The 22,097-nt window shown below is 35.4% G+C and overlaps 1 protein-coding gene across 1 annotated transcript in view; it reads left to right on the top strand.

Moving 5' to 3' along the window:
* LOC136026150 (myb-binding protein 1A-like) overlaps window positions 1–22,097 on the top strand; it is a 91,792-nt gene that overhangs the window by 57,129 nt on the left and 12,566 nt on the right. The window contains exons 9-14 of the mRNA XM_065702453.1: window positions 1,993–2,214; window positions 4,084–4,308; window positions 5,626–5,783; window positions 8,656–8,793; window positions 11,492–11,601; window positions 15,139–15,316. Coding sequence (XP_065558525.1) covers window positions 1,993–2,214; window positions 4,084–4,308; window positions 5,626–5,783; window positions 8,656–8,793; window positions 11,492–11,601; window positions 15,139–15,316 — 1,031 coding nt within the window. The remainder of the gene's footprint in view (window positions 1–1,992; window positions 2,215–4,083; window positions 4,309–5,625; window positions 5,784–8,655; window positions 8,794–11,491; window positions 11,602–15,138; window positions 15,317–22,097) is intronic.

The following is a 22,097-nucleotide window of genomic DNA, read 5'->3' as shown; positions in this document are numbered from 1 at the left end:
GATATCCGTTTATAGGCCCTTCAGCCAGAAAATGCAATGGGGGGGGAGCCATCCTACGCATTTGCATACCCTTCCTGCTTACCTTCCCCAGATTTCTCCAGGTACCCATTTAGAGCTGGGGTCGGCTCTGATTGAGCTTATATAGTCACACCATTGATCCCTGTCCCGAACCGAATAACCGGCCACATGAGGAATAGAACCCCCGAACTTCGGACAAAGGATTCCAAATCCTTGTAACTGGTCTTGCAAAAACTTTTGGTGACAACGTACATCCTTGAGGATGCAATATAACAACAGATGAAATTATCTTGTAAATACTGGCTAATAAAATAAAACTGCCAAAGATTGTCCTTGTCCGCCAGCTATATAGGACTAAACAAAAAGCAGGTCGTCCCCAAATTGGTTGGGTTGATGTAAGGAAAGATTTAAAGGTGTTGGGTACTTCTTTGGAGGTACTGGGTACTTCTTCACTAAATATTTCTTTAAATTATTTTTTTAAGGACCCATTGAGCCCATCTCAGCTCTTGCAGAAGCATATCCTCTCCGTGCGTCCAAGAATCTGATAACTGGTTCTGGCCTCCATCCGTCTTTTGCCAAAATAAACCTTCCACTGTATTGTGCCAGTCATGTCCGAGGAAAAATCCAAGCGTACTGTTGGTGTTCGTCTCACCCGAATGTCAAAAGCAGATAGGGGGTTTTAATCTTTTTTTTTCAGACCCATAGAGATTGGGGAAAGAAGATGGAATTGACCCAGAGAAGAACCTAAAAACATAAACTGAGCACGATTGTCTAAGTCTGATTTGAACATTGACTGCCAAATTATGGCACAATATTGGAGATGAGGTTTCAGATGTCCGTTGTAACGTAGACGAAGGGTTTTTGTGGAAATGTGTGCTTCAGTTTGCTGATAATGCCAACATTGCGGGAGAGCTTCAGTTTCACAGCCTGGATGTGTCGTAAAAATGAGAGATTTTTGTTCATAAGTACACATAGATACCAGGCAAAACCTGTTTCTGGTTGTCTAATTGTTCCTCGAGAAGTCGTAGTTCTAGTCATTTCTGGATCAAGAGTTCAAATAATCGAAAAGAAGAGAATACACGATTTGTCAACATTAATTATAAGTCGATTTACATCCATTCGTCTTTGCCACTGCATAGTTTGCAGCTACTTGAAGTTCTGTAATTTGGGTTTAAGACACGGCTTGGGGTATTCACGTGAACTAGAAATAACAGTGGACCCAGAATTGATCCCTACGGCTCTCCGAAGTTAACCACGATATCGTTCAATGAATCTTCTCCTACGTAAATGCGTCTGTTGCTAACGTAGGACTGCTAAACTGCGAAAGTGCCGAAAAAAATTTGAACAGCCTCAGCTTCAGTCAGAGACAGTACTGCTGGCTGCGTCATATTTGAGAAAGTTTCCTGAAGGATGCATTTGCCTGGACGATTCTGAGCTTGATTTCTCGCTGGCATGATCTTGTATTGTAGATTGCACTTTCTAAATATAGGTCTGAAGCCCCCTTTTATTGCTTATTTAATTTTCGAGGTAATCTGTTCATAGGAGGCCTAATGAATCGGAAAATTGGTGTACGTTTTGCGTTTTGTGCTAACTTTTTTTTGGCTGCCTCCCCCCGAGGAAATGATTTGATCCGCATCTAAGTCTAACCTTGCTGCATTTTTCCTTAGACCTTGATCCTCCTGGCCTCTAGAGAAGCTTACTGTATCCAATAAAGTTGTTGGGATACCCATTTTGCTGCTCGTGATTTTGTTCATAGATAAAAAGCGACCTATCTAAGTTAAGGCTAAGTTCCGGTAAGCTTCGAATTGCACTTCGTTAGCCGTATTTCAAGTCATGCGATGAAAAGTGAACTTTGGTGTTCGTTGTGCGCTCTTAAAACTTGAGACAAATGACTATCAGGAACTAGATAAAGACTAAGGTCCTAGTATGTACTGTTCTTATTAGTTTAATGCATTTATTCAATATCTTTTTCAGGACCTTGACAAGTGCTTGGAGAGGTCACAGAAGAAAATGAAGAAGAGCAAGAAGAGGAAATCGGAAGTGAATGAAGAGGAGCCTGCCTGGGTGGAGGTTCTCACTGATTTGCTGCTATTCATGTTAGGTCAAGAAAAATCTAGTCTTAGAAATTTGTGTAACGTCGTGTGGAAGTTGCTGATCCCCCATTTGACAGAAAATGCTATTAAATCAGTCTTAGATGTAAGTTGTGCTTTTGGATAGGTGATAATTTTTTTTTTTTCAACATGGGTTTTGCCTAAGATATCTTATATAAGTTTATAATAAGAATCAAAGCCCATAAGAAATATTATATTTGATATGTCTAAATATTATTGTTAATGGTGATGTAGAAGCGTTTATCTTGTAATAATTAACACATTTTCTTTTGTAAAAGTAGATGACAAATTGACAAACTTGACAGCGGCAACGAACAACAAAAAGTGTGTTCGGGCAGCGAAACGATATACCTTTGTTGTTGAGAAATATTATCTGTTGAGTTCAGAGTATTATCCCTTGATATGAAATGTTTCAAGCGATGTTTTTCTTTTTTCATATTGTCTTTTCTCAGCTTGTCAGGTTCTTGTTTTTCAAATGAACAAAAAGCGTTTTATTGGCTGTAGCAACTCAATAGGCGTAAACATTCAAAGGCGTAAAAACCTTCAGCTTTTTGGGTGTTCCCCCCTTTTTTGGAAAATCAAGCAAATTTTATCAGGCTTGTGGCTTTTGAGAGTTGACATAAAACCTAATGAATTTTATGTAGGCTTTTTAGAATCCGCGTAAAAAGCCAATTCTTTTGATGTGTCAATTGTTACCAAAATTATGTTTTTTAGATTTTCAATTACTATTCGGCCGAGTCGCTCTTTATTTGCAGTTCATTACCACTAGTTATTTGATATGCTGTAGTGGTTCATTCAATTCGGATCTAATATAGTCTTTGAATCCTGACGAAACAAAAGAAAAATTTTAGAAAACCTATAGAGGCTTCTATAAAAGAAGACTTCAAATCTAAAACCAGTAAAGATTTTAAGGAATAAATTCCCCCCCCCACACCTTATCTCTCCCTAAGTTTTCAAATTTTATTTATGTTTTATTGAAACAAGACATTTTTAACAATGTTTATTTTTTGCGATAAAAAATATTCTTCCAGAAACTATATTATCGAAACCGCACTCAGATACTAATGGATCAAACATTGTGGAATCTTGAAGATGTTCTGTAGTTAGCACCGTACGAAACATGAGCTAATCATAGTTTTCTTAAACAAAGTAAAAGAAATAAATTTGTAGCATATTCGTCAGAATGATCACTCACAGTATATGACGCGATCTATTTGGGAGGCGAAAGGTGTGAGATTCCACCTGATCGAAGTGAATGTCATTAACACGTTTTTTAGTTTACATTTTTTAATATCGGTTTTTAATTTGGATATTAAAAAGGTGGGACTCTACCAAAACTGATGAGGGTTTCAAGTTCGGTCCTAAACTCAGATAGCATAAGATAGTCAAAAGGAGCTACAATGGTTTCATGGTGGATAGTGAAAGAAGTAGCTTTAGGCATGTTAGGTGAAAAAGGAATACCGATCAAACCTACCAATATCGACCAATACCAACCATTGCACCGACCAAACAATGCCCAACGATTCACTGAGTTTGTTGTCCTGTTTTATGGCTTGTTCTAGCATGTGAATCCTTCTCAGTTTTGATTTCTGATTCCACGTACTGTCGTGTTTTTACTAAAAAAATCGTTCATAACTTTTGTAACAAGCACAGTTAGACAGAGACAGTTTTCGAAGGACCCCTCGCCTCCCATAGTAGAAAGCATGTGGGCCTAAAAGTGTGTCATTTTTTGAAAAACAATCGTACTGTTGAAGGGAAAGGTTTCCTTTTAGAACATAATATCTTGAAGTTCTATACGTTTCCACAGGTCCTTCTCAGAAATTTTTTGGGAGGACGGGAGCTCTGTGACGTTTGATATGGTATACTTTTTCCTACTCTCCAGTGTAAAAACATACTGTGCATGTTACCTCAAGAAGAGTTTTTAGTGTGTCCTCAATAAAGTACTTTGCTTTAGGTATTACATTTTACGTCAGAAGATGGAAAAGTATACGTACTTCCTGATAAGAAAAAAGATGGTAATGTCAGTGAAGAAGAAGAGGAAAGTAGCGAAGACGACGAAGAAGACCTCATCGATAAAGAGATAGATGAAGACGAAGACACTGGTGGAAATGATGCTCTAATTAAGTTGAAACTAGATCTGCAAAAGGCCTTGGGTGACAACGCAGCTCTTACGGATCAGGCAAGTTTATTTAATAGAATTGTGGTGTTGGCCACATCGGAACTGTTTTTCAAATAAAATGCATTGCGAATGTATATATCACGGGCAAAACTTTTAACTAAATTAGTGTGCCGAAAATAAAATTATTTAGAAAATAATTAGGCTTCACATCTGGGACAAGCACTCGTGCAGAATTTTCTTATGGGGGAGGGGGCACTAATACAAAAGATCTGAGAGGGGCAACAATAAACACATAAGTTTCATTTGATTTTTTGAATCAGAAGTGTACAGGAATTCAAGAAGATTTGACATTTTGGGGGGTGGACCATCTCCCGAGGTACCGTTTTGTACATGCCTCGTCTCGGAGCCTTTAGCATCGAAAACGAATATGTGAACTCAACAAGTAATCAGTTAGCAATAAATCAAGTAAAGACAATAATACTTACACTCAAACAATCTGGTTAGTCCAAATTACCATGTTATCCTTAAAATACACAAAAAAAAGCTCAAGGTTCAAAATAGACAAGGACCCCGCTTATCTGCAAGCTGGGGCACACTTTATGCCCAAACCGTGCATCCCGTATCCTATCAGGGAAGCAGGTATTTTGAAACTCTGTATCTTGCCACACATCCTGTAGGCTATCAGTAAAGTTTTTTTTTTTCAGAATGTTTTAAACTACGTAATTGGCATTTTGTGTCTTTTATTATTATTTTTTTAAATCAATTTTTGACTCTTTATATAATCAGCTATATCACATATGGTTTGAATGTGACAGCCTTTTTTTCTTTTTTTTCTTTTTCATATTACTCCGCTTTCCCTTTATTGTCCCGTTTTAAAGAAAGTCTCATTTTTGTCTCTGCTAAATAATGACTTTCTAGTCCAATTGCTGCCTCCCATTGAAAAGATTGTTGTCGTACATTTATTTTCTTCTGTAATTACATCCGCTCCCAGGATCGATCTCTTCTCATGTGAAGGTTTTTCATTTCGCTAAGATGGCGACCATGTAAGCACAGTTCACACTCTGCCTGTTGACGGACATGATGCTCATCTGAGCGCTCGCTTTGGCTGCCTGTGTGTAAGATTCCTAACACTGAATGATTGAAAGATAGATTTGATGCTGCAGTTCTATTTGAAACCCTCTCCTTGATCAGACTATTGACATAGTGACATAGTGACTAGTGACATATCAGGAACGCCTAGTGTATTTGGTCTTTTTTTATTATATAAAAAGCAAGATAAAAAGAAACATTTATGAAAAGCAGCATTTGCGGTGGAAGGACATATGAAGGGCAGCATACGTTGTTTTTTGCCTCATGATTTTTTTTTGTTTTGTCTAGGAGTCTATTGACTTGGATGAAGTGAGTGATGATGTGATGCAAGAGATGGATAGCGCCTTAGGAATGGCTTTTAAAGCTCATATTGCTACAAAACCAAATAAGAAGCCTACGAAAGCGGAAGCAAAAAACACTTTAGCAAGATTACATTTCAAAATTAGGTAAAATCACTTTTTTTTCACTGAAACTATAATATTTCTCCAACCTTATTTTTAAATTTGACTTCTAGGATAGCGTCCCGGTTGGTTTGATTTCGGGTCTCGAGAAAGTTTCAACCATTGCGGAGGCTGGAATGAGTTTAGATAGCTAAGTCTGAGTATAAAAAAAAAAAAAAAAAAAAAAAAAAAAAAAAAAAAAATTAGCCTACAATGAACTTGGTGAAGATAATTTCTTTTATGCAGAGCTGCACAACAGAAAACAAGCTGCTACTCTAATTACCATCAGCAGAGCTGATGATAATTAGAGTATTCTTTTGATAGCATAGTATATGGTAGGCTATGTTAATGAGTATAGTTAGTATAGTTATTATATAGTATAATGAATATAGTATAGATACTATGGTGATAGTATAGTGTTCTTTAACAATTGGTATTGGCTGTAAATACTGATAATGAAAAAAACAATAAGCTAGAAATATAAATTGATTCATATACAAAAGAAAGCTGGAACTGTAAATTCTAAATATGTTTTATTCATAAAAGAAATCTAGTAATGTAACATGATGAATAGCAAAGACTGTTTATCATATTAAAAAGCATTTTTAATTTTCTTATCCTTTCATTTTTATTTTATTTTCATTTTTCTCTTTTATTTAATTTACACATTTGATGAAGCTTGAAAAAATGAACAGTTTACCTCATCAACTCTGTTGAAGCACCGTCCACGCACGGGTTCGTTACGACCTAAACATATAAGTTTGACTTTGCGCATGGGAGTCCACTAAAGAATGTTTTTGAGTGCCTCTGTTAACCTTAGATAATAAATATAGTGAAAAAAGTGGCATCCTGATTTGTAAATTTTGAATTTTTGAATTTTGAAAATTTGAAGCTTATTTGATCGTAAATTTAAAGTTCTAGTTCCTTTTTAAGATTCAAAAGTCTTCAAAGAGCAACTACCCCACGCCCTCTTTTCTCCTAATGGATCTGATCGAAATTTTGAGATAGTCATTTTGTTCAAAATTGTCCGAAGATTTTAGTAATGCCTGCGGAGTAGACACAACCCCGCAGATCCCGGGGTTATTGGTTGTAAGTTATAACCCAGAGAGATTTAAGTTCCTATGGAAGGGATGGTCACGTAAATCTTGGAGGAGTCTCATTTTATTGGAAGTTGAAAGTTCTAGCCCCATTTTTCAAAGTCAAGAGTAATCAGATGGTAACCAGGCGAAGTCAAAAGTAATCAAAGTCAAGAGTAATCGGACGGTAACCTAAACGAAGATCTTTAGATTCTAGAATTGGATGTTTAGCGGTAACTTGGTTCTTCAAGACACCGAATATTTGTCGAGACATGAAAGCCTTTCTAGATACGCATTTGTTTAGAAATGTGCTGCTTAAAAATTGTAGCTTACTCTTGAAAAACAGTTCGTGATGCTGAAATTGAAATAACAGATACACTTTTCTCGTGTCACCATCCTTCTTCCCTTATAATTGGTATGTTGATAAAGTGCACATTGTTGAAATGCTGAAAAATTGAACTTTGTTCATTTCAACTAAGAATGTTTATGGCTTATATTAACATGTTATAGATTTGAATTGCTTTATATTCAAAATGTTTTATATCATTGTCCATAAAATTGTGTTCATGTTTGATCATCTTCTAAAGGGTAACCGATTTTATTTCTATGGATCTTTTTATAAGACTAAGTTGATCGAATTTTGAATTTCATTATTAAATAATGCTGCCGCTGAAGAAACAAATGGATTAACTTCAAACTTTCAAATAAACCCGAGGCAAAATAGTTTTTGACTATATTTACATGGGGGCTGGTAAGAGTTACTCAGGGTGGTCGGGTTGATGGAGGGGGTGTGTGCCCCCTAGATTCTTTTCTTCCTCCTCTGCACCTTTTTTGGGGTATTCTCACTTAAAAATGCAGCTTTTGGGTATTTTCATTAGAAAATAAAAAAAAATGACTCTCCAAAAAAAAATGGCTCCATTGAAATTTTCTTTGACTCCTAGTTTACTCCTGTGCTCAGGGGCTAAGAAGATAAGGCCTAGCAAATAATAAGACTCCTTCAAAACAGTCACACAAATGGGTGAACGTCTAGGCTCTAACCCCGCCTAATAAAATCTAACCATAAGAACTACTATTACTACTAACAACTCGCCGCAGCACCAAACCGCCTGAGGCCAACACAGCTACGCAAGCTCTCCTCCATCCCAATCTATTTAATGCCTCCCTCTTTACACCCTCCTAGGAAGTTCTCATTTCCTTTAAATCTTTATTTATGACATCCTACCACCTCATGACCACGACCTACTTTCTGTTTAGCCCTAGACGGTTGGCCGAAAAAAATACATATATATATATATATATATATATATATATATATATATATATATATATATATATATATATATATATATATATATATATATATATATATATATACTGTAGAGCTATTGCTCAGAGCTTGTGGTTTAGTGATTTATAGCTCAACCAAGGACACACATTGTTTATTTATTTATTTATAGTCTTTTTTTAATGTTTCGTCGGATTAATGTATCCCTCTGAACGATAGCCTCTTCTTCCAACATTAATGACACAATTTTCGTCTCCAACTTTTAATAAACTAAACCAGTGTTTACTTCGATAACACTTGACAAATAATCGAGTGTCCACTTGAGTTGTAAATTGTGCCATTGTCCGAATATCCGTTTTTTTTTTTCCAGTGCTGTCATTAAACCAAATTTATCCGCAATTCAAGATGGCCCCACCTGTGTCTGGAATATCTTCCCTTCCGTGATGCAGTTGTTTACCATAATTGTTTTCTAATAAAACTTTTTTTTACCTCTGCGGTAATTCTTTTGTGTTTTCAGGGCACTAGATTTGGTTGAAATTATGCTCAATCAGGTTACGGATAGTCGTTTGATTCTGATGATGCTCCTAGATGTATCTGAGTGTTATGTCGAAGCGCTAAAAAGTCCTGTCCAAGGTGAACTGCAGAGAAAACTTAGGTATGAGCGTTTTTTCCAACAAGGTGAACAATCTCTTTTCGGACAAACTTTCTTTAGTATTTTAAAGAAAGTAACGAAGCTTACGGAATGAAAATCCAGTAATAAATATCTCAGCTGGTTTCTGACTCAGCATCTATTTCTAACACTTTCTTTTAAATATCGAAGAAAGTTTGTCTGGAAAGTGATTGTTTATCTGCGTTTTTATTATCAGTGAATGTTTACGTTAATTTTTAAAAGAGGACACATGCCTGGTGGTATATTTCAGGGCTGAAACTAATGTACGAAAATAAAAATATCGCCTATTCTCTTTATATTAAAAACCTTCAATCCACAAGACGAGAAAATAAAAATGAATCCGCCTACTGTCTTAATCCTAATTATCAAAACTGCAATAAATAGAAAAAGGAGAAAAAGATAAAGTAAATCCCTATTATTAAGTAATATAGGCTCAGCCACGTGTCTGAGGTATTTCTTCAAGACTTAAATTTATTTTTGCCGTGGTGTAGGTGTACAGTTATTAAACCGGAGTTTTAAATTTTTGACCCAGTGTGTCGTACGTGGGAACTGGCTTTTGACTTTGGACGAATTTTTGGTGAAACATTTCCAGATAAGCTTTTGGGGCAAGTTTCCAAAATATGGTTTGATGAAAAATGGAGTCAAAGATTTTTATGTTAATGCTGGAGTAGGGCCTAATATAGGCCTCACTTTATGGCCTAAAAAGAACGAATTTAAAAATTTTTTGATTTGTTTTATATTTCGTATAGAATTTATAAACTTTTTCAAATTGATGGAAGTATCCAGGACAGAATCACTCCAACATGTGGAGTTCTTAGTAGAAAACTTCATATACTTTGCAAAAAAAAAAAACATTTTAATGTTTTATGTAACACGGGTTGGGTGACCCATTGGCCCCGCCCCTAGTTACGTGTATGTTGAAGGAAATGTTCAAAAAAAAATTGTTATTAATGTCAGTACCATTTTCGGAAGTATGTTACGAATTCCGGAACCCAAAGAAAAGGAGAAAAAATTGGTAAACCATGTCATGGTCAAGAAGATCTTGCAGTGATTTATTAATTTTGGATGCAGTGGAATTTTAATCATACGTTGTTTTGACATAAGCACTTAACTCTCGCTGCACTTTAACTGATACAATTATTTAGCCTTACCAATTGCAAAATTTTTAATAAGTGTCGTCATTGTCGACGATTTTTTTGTCAAATTTTGTACACAGAGGTTTACATTAATATTACTTATTACAGCTATGCACAGTATAGTTTTGACTTAAGCACTTAACTCTCACTGCACTTGAACTGATAAAATTATTTAGCCTTATCAATTTCAAAATTTTTAATAAGTGCCGTCATTGCCGACGATTTTCTTGTAAAATTTTGTATACATAGCTTTGCATTAATATTACTTATTACAGCTTAATTGTAATATACATAATTGTTAATCGTCAACCCTTGTATTGTGGTATACGAACTTTTATATCTCCTACTAACGTAAACATCCTATCGTTTTTCGTATCTCTCTCTCTCCTTATCAAATTAAATTCTGTTATTGTTCGGCCGTTATTGCGCATTAAATGTAAAAAGAAGTTTCGAGCAGTCACAATGTAGAGTTACTCGTTCGTTATTTGTAAGGTCAAGAATAATATAGGCTCAACGTTTTTTGAGCTGAGAAGCCCCTTGGCCCCTTTGTGAAATACCTAGACTTTATAATTATCTATAATTTCCCACATGTTCCCAATATTTGTCTGTTTTTGCATCATATAGGATTTGCTCAATTGGACAAAAAGAAAAATTATAGAAGAAGAGAATTGAACTACGTTATTAACCATAGTGACTATGTAAATTAAAGACAATATATGCATTTGTCATGACTGTGCGTTTGAAGATTGCATACACTGTCAACGCCGTTCCATCGTTCGACGACCATTTTATCGGTCAGCGTCATCATTTTCTGTATGACTTATTAATTTTCGGCTGATAAATTGTTTTAACTTTACTGTTTTATTTCGGATGGCTGAGAGATGTACCCTGCATCTTTTAGTCATCAGATGCACACAGATTTTTGAGACACACAGTCTCAAAAATCATGAAACTGTTTGGAGAAAAAGAGGTTTCAGCATTGTTGTGCAAAAAAAAACAAAAACCAGGGGGCGTGTCTACAGTTTCATATTTAATTGGGATGAAAATAAGGCTTCTAGACTGTTTGTGGAAACTGTTATTTCTTATTATAGTATATAGATATGGAAAATTTAAAAAGTCCATAGTTTATTGCTGAATAGTTCTGTAATTCAAATCTATTTTTTCTTTTATTTATGCAAAAAAAAAGAAAGAGATACGCCCTTTCTTTTCGAACACAATGATATCTCAATTGTGATGTCCTTTAATTTTCCATGCCAACAATTTAGTGTAAGTGCTTTAGATGAATCTTATAGAATTAAGCCTGTATCCCCCATCCTGCATAGGGATAAAAGGATAAAGATCCTACTGTGCCATTGCTGGCGCATAGGGCGTCGACTCGACGTTTCAGCTGCTGGGTGTTTTTATAGGGACAATTAGCAAGCTTGTCGCCCACCCTTGCTGCAGCGGAGATCGAACCCTGGTGCTCCTTATTGCCAAGTAGAGCATCAATCCACTGTGATACAGCAGGTCACTGCGGAGGGATACTATTAATTATTGAATTGTTACAGGAATGTTTTAAAGCTGATGAAAGATTGGAAGCCAAAGGAGGATTCAATCGAATTGGATTCTCAATTGATCCGTGAAAAATTGATGCAGCTCATCACTATTGCTACTCAAAGTAAGTTTTGCTTGTGTTTTTAATCTTTGTAGGTTATCAAAGAAATACCTCACTGAGGTACCTTTCCAGCAGCTTCACATTATTTTTTCACCCCTACTTACATAATAGAACATTCAGTATTTAAAGATAGTGGCTGATTAGCTTCAAGAGAGTTGACACCAACTTTTCTGAAGACAGATAGGAGCAGGTTATTGGTCGTGTCCTATCTTTACAAATTTGTCTTTGAATTATTTCGCCTGTTGTATGGGTAGGCTATTCACAGAGCAGCTCTGGAGACAAGATTAGTTTTATGTGAAGACTAGTGGTATATTGTTTTTCTGATGGTGTTGCGAATTACAGGAAAGAAAGACGCTTAAAACTTCGGCGTTATGACGTTTATTCATCTTCGTAAATTAATACTCCAGACAGGTCATCTATCATGAGAAAATAATTTCGTTTCAGCTGCAGTTGGTTGTAACTAGGATGCAGTTATTTTGGGTCTAAGACTCCGTAAGAACACAACAATTGCTTGTCCTGGGTCATGCTGGTTCGCATATGTTTTTCTGACATGTAGCGCATTTTCTCGAGCAAGCAACGTACATTTATGCGTTATTGACGCTTGTTAGATATATAAGAATAAGTCTATGCAGCCAATATGCTATGCATTGGAATAAGGTAAGGATCATTATAATGACAATAAATAGTGATAACATGTGTAAATATGTACTGTTGAACCATGAAGTAGTAATTTAAATAAGACTTCAGTATTTTATTATTGAAGTTTTTACTGGTTTTGCTGCCAAAATCAAAATCGAGGTTTTGAATAACTTATACTCGATTCACAGCTGTTATTGCAAAGCTTTCCTGACTAATTATTTTTCTTCTTTGTTTATGCTTGGGAAACCATGCATGTATGTAAGCTGGGCTCCTTCTAAAAACCTTTAGATATTACAATCGGCCATACTATTTTTATTAATTTTCGTAAAATTCACCTCCTTTTTGCTGTTATGAGGAATTTACCCCATCCCTTCCCCTTCGCAAACTCAAAAGCTCCTGCTATCGATGGGATCGTATAATTTGCGTTAGTTCTGTGTACGTCTCTATACATCGGTAGAGGAGTAGGAGTATCAACTCCGGACAGATCGCCCTATGATGACGTCATACGAGTGTTTTAAGCCGGAATTTATAGCACATAGATAGCCCGAAAAAGAGGAGGGTTGTGTCCCATGTCGTTTTAGCATTTTTCTTGTAGTCCGACGATATCATTTTTCTTCTATCCCTTGTATCTATGGGGCAGTGCAATATGTATTAATTTTGAATACACCTAAACACGTCCTTTTTGAACAGTCTAGGTAAGATATCCAGCGTTTGGACACCTAATCGCTCCTTCAACAGTCAAATCTTTACAAAATCTATATTATACCACTTAAAAAGCAGGTTGTTTCACAGTTAGATTTGTCCATATGTTCTTAATAAATATGTGATTAGATGGAACATTTTAACTAAATATAAGGCTCAATTTCAAATATACTGATAGACAACAGTCTAGGAGTATTTAAAGATTGAGCCTAATCTTGCAAAAAGCTATCCAATCTTGGAAAAAGGGTCTTATAGTTACAACAGAATATGTAAATCACAGACAAAGCCAGTGTTGGACAGATTTAATCTAAGACAAGAGGTGTGAAACAGTTGTATTTAAAAGGCAAGGCTATAAGGGTAACTTTTGTCTAAATTCAAATGCTGAAAAAGTAGAAGTTTTTCAAGATTATAGTCAGCCAATCCCAACTGCCTAAGTCTATATACACAAGTTCCAAGATTAGGACCCTGTTGTCTATGTATAGGAAGGATACTTTTTAATCAGAATATATATATCCGAGATTAGGCACTAGCTAGTACTGGGGTCTTACCTATTCTGATATAGATTACAGTGGGTTAAGATAAATCCTACTATTGTCCTATTTAAAAAGATTCAATAAGGAAAAGACTAATGGTGGATTTGCATTTAGCCACTATTACTACTGCTAATCGCCCATCATAATACAAAACCGTCTAGGGTAAAAACAGTTGTAATACCTCCTCCTCCACTCTACTCTATTCAGAACTTGGCTGTTTCACTTATTCGAAGATGTATTACTTTTAATTTAGTACCAGCTGGTTGATAAAAAGCAAAATTTGTTATATACCCTAAAACAGCTCCAAATACCCCGAGCAACAAAAAGTGTGCTGGCCAGTGTTGTTGCTTGATCTATTTTAGATGTGTTCTTACTTTCCTTGCATTCAACTACCAACTTTACTTTGGGCACCTATTTACTGCTTATCTAAATATAATTTGCGTAGATCCAATCAGTCCCGGACATTATAATAAAATTTTTGATTTTTGGGTCTATCAAGAGATTCAAAGATCAGTGAGCTTTTGTCTTTACTGAGTATTTGTTAATATAATAACAAATAAAATGAAGAAATGAAGACCGAGAATGATATTTTTTAAGGCTTAATCAAATTTTCTAAACGAAAATGTGAACGTAACAACTCAATTTTTTTTTTTTTTTTTATGGCAGGCTAATGTGATTGATGGAATTATCTTTGTCAACATAATGATATGATTGCTGTTTTTAGATCCACCAAGGACTGTAGAGATCACTGAAGTGTTGTCACTATCAATATGAAATTGTCGTCTTTAGGTCCATAGAGGCCTCTAGAGGTCAGTGAAGTGTTGTCATTATAATTGTAGAAATGTTGTCTTTAAATCCATCAAGGGCTACAGAGGCTAATGAAGTTTTTTATCTTTATTTAATATTTGTCAATATAATAATAAAATGGTTGTTTTTCGATTCATCAAGGGCTGCACAGGTCAGTGAAGCATTGTCGCTATAATCATGAAATTGTTGTCTTTGGGTTCATCAAGGGCTAAAGGGGTTGAAGAAGTTTTTTCTTAAGATAATATTTGTCAATATAATGATAAAATTGTTGACTTTAGATCCATAAAGGGCTGTAGAAGTCAGTGAAATGTTGTCACTGTAATGATGAAGTTGTTGTCTTTAGGTCCATCAAGGGCTACAGGGGTTAGAGAAGTTTTATCTTAAGGTAATAAATGTCAATATAATGATAAAATTGTTGATTTTAGATACATAAAGGGCTTTAGAAGTCAGTGAAATGTTGTCACTGTAATGATGAAGTTGTTGTCTTTAGATCCATCAAGGGCTACAGGGGTTAAAGAAGTTTTATCTTAAGATAATTTTTGTCAATATAATGATAAAATTGTTGATTTTAGATCCATCAAGAGCTGTAGAGGTCAGTGAAGTGCGTCAAGGAAATGATAAAATTGTTGTCTTTAGGTCCATCAAGGGCTACAGAGGTTAAAGATGTTGTACCTTTTTTTAATGTTTGTCAATACAATGAAAATTTTGTTTCTAGATCCATCAGGGGTTGTAGCGTTGTCAATATATTGACAAAATTATCTTTTTTTATTTATTTTTTTCCATCAAGGGCTATAGACGTTAAATAAGTTTTATCTTTATTTAATATTTGCCAGTATAATGATAAAGTTTTTATTTTCAGGCCCATCAAGAGCTTCAGAGGTTAGTGAGGTTTTATCTCCTGCACTTGGTTGCATTTTAAAGATTGCCCAAAAAGCTGAGATCTCTGCTAGTGAAACGACGGATAAGAAAAATGGTAAACATCTTAAGAAAGCATTCAGAATGATTGAAAATTTCCTGGAAGATTATGGGACTGGAAAGTAAGTATTCTACTCTTTTGCTCAAATATTTTCACTTACATGAACGGGGGGGGGGGTGGAAAATAACTGGAATTTCGATGGCACTTTTCATTCAATATTCTAAGTTTTTTTCTGTTGATGTTACCTCAATTCCTATTATACTCCTCAATAAAAATTTCTTTTCATTGAATTGTTTATCTGCATTGATAAATACCAATTGTTTATTGATAAACATCCTAGTTATTTTTCAGAATTACGATCATATTTACGATATATGATAATCATTATCCCAATAAAATTTTTTTTACAAAATCAGGATTCAAATACTATTTGTATGTGTATTTATTTAGTTTAATGCATATTTGTAATTAGTAACATACCAAATGCAGAGTTATATATATGGAATATGTTTATTCACTGCAATAGCCATCAGCCAACATTGACTTGTCAACATAAAAAATAAATAATGTAAGAAAATGAAAAAAAAAAAAAAAAATCCAATAATATTTTATGGTCAATAAAAAAAAATGGTAAACATTACAGAATAAGATCAGTGGTTAAAATGACTAATCAAATAATATGCAAAGGAACTAGGGCATGTTATGTGGTTGAACTCAGAATATCTTGAAGTAAAAGTCTTATGTTCGTTAGAAGGAAAGAAAGGGCCACTGATAATTTTTTAATTTTTTTTTGTTGAACATTCTCAGTTTTAGAATGTGTTTAGATAATACATGGAGGTCAAACGGAAGAAGCTTATTTAAGTAAGAGTCAAAGATAAGAGCAATTAACGGTCCTTATACTTGTCGTTCGTATGCTAAATATTTTATGCTAGATATTTTTATGATATATTTAGGCCAAACGGGAGAAGCATACTCAAGTGAGGGTAAGAGCAATTATCGGTACTTATACTGGTCATTCGTATGCTAAAGATTTTATGCTAGATATTTTTATGATACATTAGGCCAAACGGGAGAAGCATACTCAAGTGAGGGTAAGAGCAATTATCGGTACTTATACTGGTCATTCGTATGCTAAATATTTTATGCTAGATATTTTTATGATATATTTAGGCCAAACGGGAGAAGCATACTCAAGTGAGGGTAAGAGCAATTATCGGTACTTATACTGGTCATTCGTATGCTAAAGATTTTATGCTAGATATTTTTATGATACATTAGGCCAAACGGGAGAAGCATACTCAAGTGAGGGTAAGAGCAATTATCGGTACTTATACTGGTCATTCGTATGCTAAAGATTTTATGCTAGATATTTTTATGATACATTGAGGCCAAACGGGAGAAGCATACTCAAGTGAGAGTAAGAGCAATTAACGGTACTTATACTGGTCATTCGTATGCTAAAGATTTTATGCTAGATATTTTTATGATACATTGAGGCCAAACGGGAGAAGCATACTCAAGTGAGGGTAAGAGCAATTAACGGTCCTTATACTGGTCGTTCGTATGCTAAATATTTTATGCTAGATATTTTTATGATATATTTAGGCCAAACGGGAGAAGCATACTCAAGTGAGAGTAAGAGCAATTAACGGTACTTATACTGGTCATTCGTATGCTAAAGATTTTATGCTAGATATTTTTATGATACATTGAGGCCAAACGGGAGAAGCATACTCAAGTGAGGGTAAGAGCAATTAACGGTCCTTATACTGGTCGTTCGTATGCTAAATATTTTATGCTAGATATTTTTATGATATATTTAGGCCAAACGGGAGAAGCATACTCAAGTGAGAGTAAGAGCAATTAACGGTACTTATACTGGTCATTCGTATGCTAAAGATTTTATGCTAGATATTTTTATGATACATTGAGGCCAAACGGGAGAAGCATACTCAAGTGAGGGTAAGAGCAATTAACGGTCCTTATACTGGTCGTTCGTATGCTAAATATTTTATGCTAGATATTTTTATGATATATTTAGGCCAAACGGGAGAAGCATACTCAAGTGAGAGTAAGAGCAATTAACGGTACTTATACTGGTCATTCGTATGCTAAAGATTTTATGCTAGATATTTTTATGATACATTGAGGCCAAACGGGAGAAGCATACTCAAGTGAGGGTAAGAGCAATTAACGGTCCTTATACTGGTCGTTCGTATGCTAAATATTTTATGCTAGATATTTTTATGATATATTTAGGCCAAACGGGAGAAGCATACTCAAGTGAGGGTAAGAGCAATTATCGGTACTTATACTGGTCATTCGTATGCTAAAGATTTTATGCTAGATATTTTTATGATACATTAGGCCAAACGGGAGAAGCATACTCAAGTGAGGGTAAGAGCAATTATCGGTACTTATACTGGTCATTCGTATGCTAAAGATTTTATGCTAGATATTTTTATGATACATTGAGGCCAAACGGGAGAAGCATACTCAAGTGAGAGTAAGAGCAATTAACGGTACTTATACTGGTCATTCGTATGCTAAAGATTTTATGCTAGATATTTTTATGATACATTGAGGCCAAACGGGAGAAGCATACTCAAGTGAGGGTAAGAGCAATTAACGGTCCTTATACTGGTCGTTCGTATGCTAAATATTTTATGCTAGATATTTTTATGATATATTTAGGCCAAACGGGAGAAGCATACTCAAGTGAGGGTAAGAGCAATTATCGGTACTTATACTGGTCATTCGTATGCTAAAGATTTTATGCTAGATATTTTTATGATACATTAGGCCAAACGGGAGAAGCATACTCAAGTGAGGGTAAGAGCAATTATCGGTACTTATACTGGTCATTCGTATGCTAAAGATTTTATGCTAGATATTTTTATGATACATTGAGGCCAAACGGGAGAAGCATACTCAAGTGAGAGTAAGAGCAATTAACGGTACTTATACTGGTCATTCGTATGCTAAAGATTTTATGCTAGATATTTTTATGATATATTGAGGCCAAACGGGAGAAGCATACTCAAGTGAGGGTAAGAGCAATTAACGGTCCTTATACTGGTCGTTCGTATGCTAAATATTTTATGCTAGATATTTTTATGATATATTTAGGCCAAACGGGAGAAGCATACTCAAGTGAGGGTAAGAGCAATTAACGGTCCTTATACTGGTCGTTCGTATGCTAAATATTTTATGCTAGATATTTTTATGATATATTTAGGCCAAACGGGAGAAGCATACTCAAGTGAGGGTAAGAGCAATTAATGGTCCTTATACTGGTCGTTCGTATGCTAAATATTTTATGCTAGATATTTTTATGATATATTTAGGCCAACCGGGAGAAGCATACTCAAGTAAGGGTAAGAGCAATTAACGGTCCTTATACTGGTCGTTCGTATTCTAAATATTTTATGCTAGATATTTTTATGATATATTTAGGCCAAACGGGAGAAGCATATTCAAGTGAGGGTCAAACATAAGAGCAATTAGCGGTTTTTATACTGGTCGTTCGTATGCTAAAAATTTTATGTTAGATATTTTTGTAAGCTATCCAATCTAGGTTTAAAATAAGCTCTAATCTGCGATAGAGAAGCAGATTCGTTTGTTAAGGACCAGGTTTCGCAAAAACAAACACCATCAATGGAATGATATTTTAGGAAAGCTTCTAAATTTTTTTTTTTTTTTTTTTTTTGGTACGGACCTGATATGATAAAAAGGTATTCTTAAAAACAAGTACGATTTAATGGATCCGAGCTTGTTTCATCTGCTTGTAAGCTGCTTCGGAATGGGTCTTCCAAGGAATTGCTGGCACGTATTGCCAGTTCAGAAAGCAGGACGAGGTTGTATAGGGGGGATAGATATGGTAGGCGGATGGCAATGTATGGATGGTATTACCTTTCTTGCCACTTTGCTTCGTTTTCTTGCGAGAGGTTCGTTTTTTGGACATTAAATCCTTTGTCCTTGAGAAGAGGGGCTCTTTTCCTAGACGTGCTGGTTATTTGTTTTGGAACGGAGGTTTGGGACGTAAACCTGTGAGCTCAGCCAGAGTAGACCTGGCTCTTAATGGGCACCTGGAGAAATCTAGGGAATAAGCAAAAAAGCTGTGCGAAAGCACAGGTCTTCAATTCCCCATTGCACTGGCAGAAGGGCCAAGAAACGGCGATTAGCATCACCGGCAGCAACTGTAACCAGTGCTGTATTCTTTACCTTTTTTTTCAGAGTGTGAAAATCCATTAAGAAAATCCAAGTTCTAATTTTTTCTCTTCTGATAAATGTGTACCTTTTCACATTGGCCAAAATAGTGACACTAAAAAAAAAACTACAACCAGGACTATTATACTTCGTATTTTGACAGATTTTGTATAGATGGATGTATTTGCATTTTCCCCTTTTTTTGCAGTAGCTGTATTCTGCAAACTTATAAGACCCTTCTACTAATCTATCTACTTGTTCTTTGACCTGCTTAAAAGTAGGCTACCTTAGACTGACGTTTTTTGCCTTATTACCATTCCGGCTTAAGTCACCGACAGAGGAATTAAAGTTCGAACTGAGACTCTAATTACCGTGTTGTAATTTTTGGATCGTTTGTTCTTACAACTGTTCCTGTTGTTGCTGTGCATCTGGGCTGCTGCCCGCTGCCCGATTAACATAAACAATATATCCAAGAAGACAGTTATTGAAAAGTTTACAATATCAGTTACAATCAAAAACAATATCAATACCAAAGAGGATTGTTTTGAACACGATGAGGGCAAGTACTCAGCTTAAGAGTTTCAGAAAGACAGTCGCTGTCTTCTTTTCTTCAGCAGAGCAATTAAAAGTTAAAGCTGCGATGCCATACAAACCGATAGTATAGGCAATGTAAGATTATTATTCAAATATAAAATATATAAAAATGGAGCTTTATGAAAATAAAGCTATCACAGTGAAGCAAAAGAGTCAAATCACATCATTCAAACTTGTCCATTTGATGAAAATCACAAAAAGGAGAATCCACATAACCCCATCTAAACAACACTTTCTTGGATTGGGCATGACCTGTTCTGTCTGAAAGTTGTTACTGCATGTTAGATATATCAAGGAGGTGTTTTTTAAAAATATTCAGACATACCTCTGCTGTATTATAACACCGAATCCTATCAACAGTAATGGCATCAAGCTTAGCTGGTTTATCTGAATCTTCATTACAAGGTATGCCAACATGGGTCTATATCCTAGTTAACACAACGCTATAGCCTAGTATTTTAAGCTTCAGGATAATAATCTCAACATGCAAAATATTTAAAGACTTGGGAATGACAAGTACACACATAATTTAGCACTGAAAGAGAATCAGAACAATTCCAGTTAGGATATATCGGCAAGATTTTTTTTTTTTTTTTTTTTTTTTCATCAGTGAAAATCCTGTCTCTTGTTCCGTCCAACTTTGCAAAATGTTCTAATTTGTGTCCTAGTCATTTGCCTAATCTAGTCTTTTACCTAAAAGTGGTATGCATTCAATTAGTTTTATTCATTTTGCCCCTCAGCTTTACTATAGCCCTACTTAAATGTTACCTTCGTTTCACCAGGGTTGCTACACGCACATAGTTTTCTCAAATAGTATTTATGTGTGTAGACTTCGAACCGAAATCTTTAGCTCATCTAAATGTAGATGAAAGTGGAAGTTTAGTAATGGTTTAAAGAAAATTAAGCATATTTTACAAATTGCATTAAACTTTAATAAAAGCAAAGTTTGTTTTTTATAACCAGAGAATTAGATGGATACTTATTTATTCAGCATCCTGTCATTGTTGCGAAAAACTTGTTGACAACACTGTCCCTTAATGTGTGGATTTCAGTTGTCTAGCCCCCCCCCCCCCCCATTGGCAAATTTTAAATAACCCAGTAGCTTCAATAAACCTAGATTATGACAAAAAAGTTCAAAATAACCAGTAGCTGTATGCAATGAATACTTTTCACATGGTTGCAATTATAGCTTTTATCTAGTTCTTCTTGTTCTTCTTTTAGTTTGTTTCTGAAGCTTTTTTTCGCAATATTCAACTTCTAGCATCTTCTATTTTGAGAGTTTGAAAGTGGGAGTTGGACAAGCCTAGCAGATAAGTGAGTAAAGTTTGGTTAAAGTTTGCTGAACTCTGCTACTATTACTCCTAGCTACTCACTGCAGTACCAAGCTTCCTGAGGCCAACACAGCTACGCACGCTCCTCCTCCATCCCAATCTGTTCAAAGGCTCCCTCTTTACACCCTCCCGGAAGCTCTCATTACATTTGGGAACTGCAGCACCATTTCAGACACAGCATCTGCAGGGCTTTGCCTTCGATAAAGTGATGTCCGTTGCTCATAGCCGAAAACATGTTGCCCGTGCAGACAATTCGTAGAAGAGATGTTGTAGAGCTGTTGTAGATTTGTGGTAAATCGTTTGTACAGTTCCCTTAAAAGTGTGAATATGCCACCTCTTATCTCTGTTTCTTGGTGAGGATCATGTTTCAGACATTTTAATTAATACATACTTACGTACTGAATCCTCGTGCTGGGGTGACGTTGAGAGTGTCGTCAGCCTTCTCCACTCGGGGCGGTTTGCAACAAGGGCCTCTGCATCAGATAGCAAAATTTATGGTCGATTGAAGTTGGTTTTGATTAATTGCCATAAATCATTTAGTAGAATCTATCTGACGATAAGCTAATTTATGAATATACATGGTAAATCGTAAAAAGAGAAAGTGCCTAAGTGACTTCTCTGTGTGAATTCTGGCTGATAAGTCTGATTGACAGCGCAATTCTCTCCCTGAAAAATTTTCTGAAACAAACAATAAATCGCAAATCAGGAAGAAATCGAATATTCTCCCTCATGAAGACAACTTGTTCATCGGATAGTGCAAAATGCAGC

This window comes from Artemia franciscana, chromosome 4 (genome assembly GCF_032884065.1).
Source record: "Artemia franciscana chromosome 4, ASM3288406v1, whole genome shotgun sequence".
In the NCBI taxonomy this organism is placed as follows: Eukaryota; Metazoa; Arthropoda; class Branchiopoda; order Anostraca; family Artemiidae; genus Artemia; species Artemia franciscana.
The sequence above is the reverse complement of the archived record's forward strand: the minus strand, read 5'-3'. Positions and strand labels throughout refer to the sequence as shown.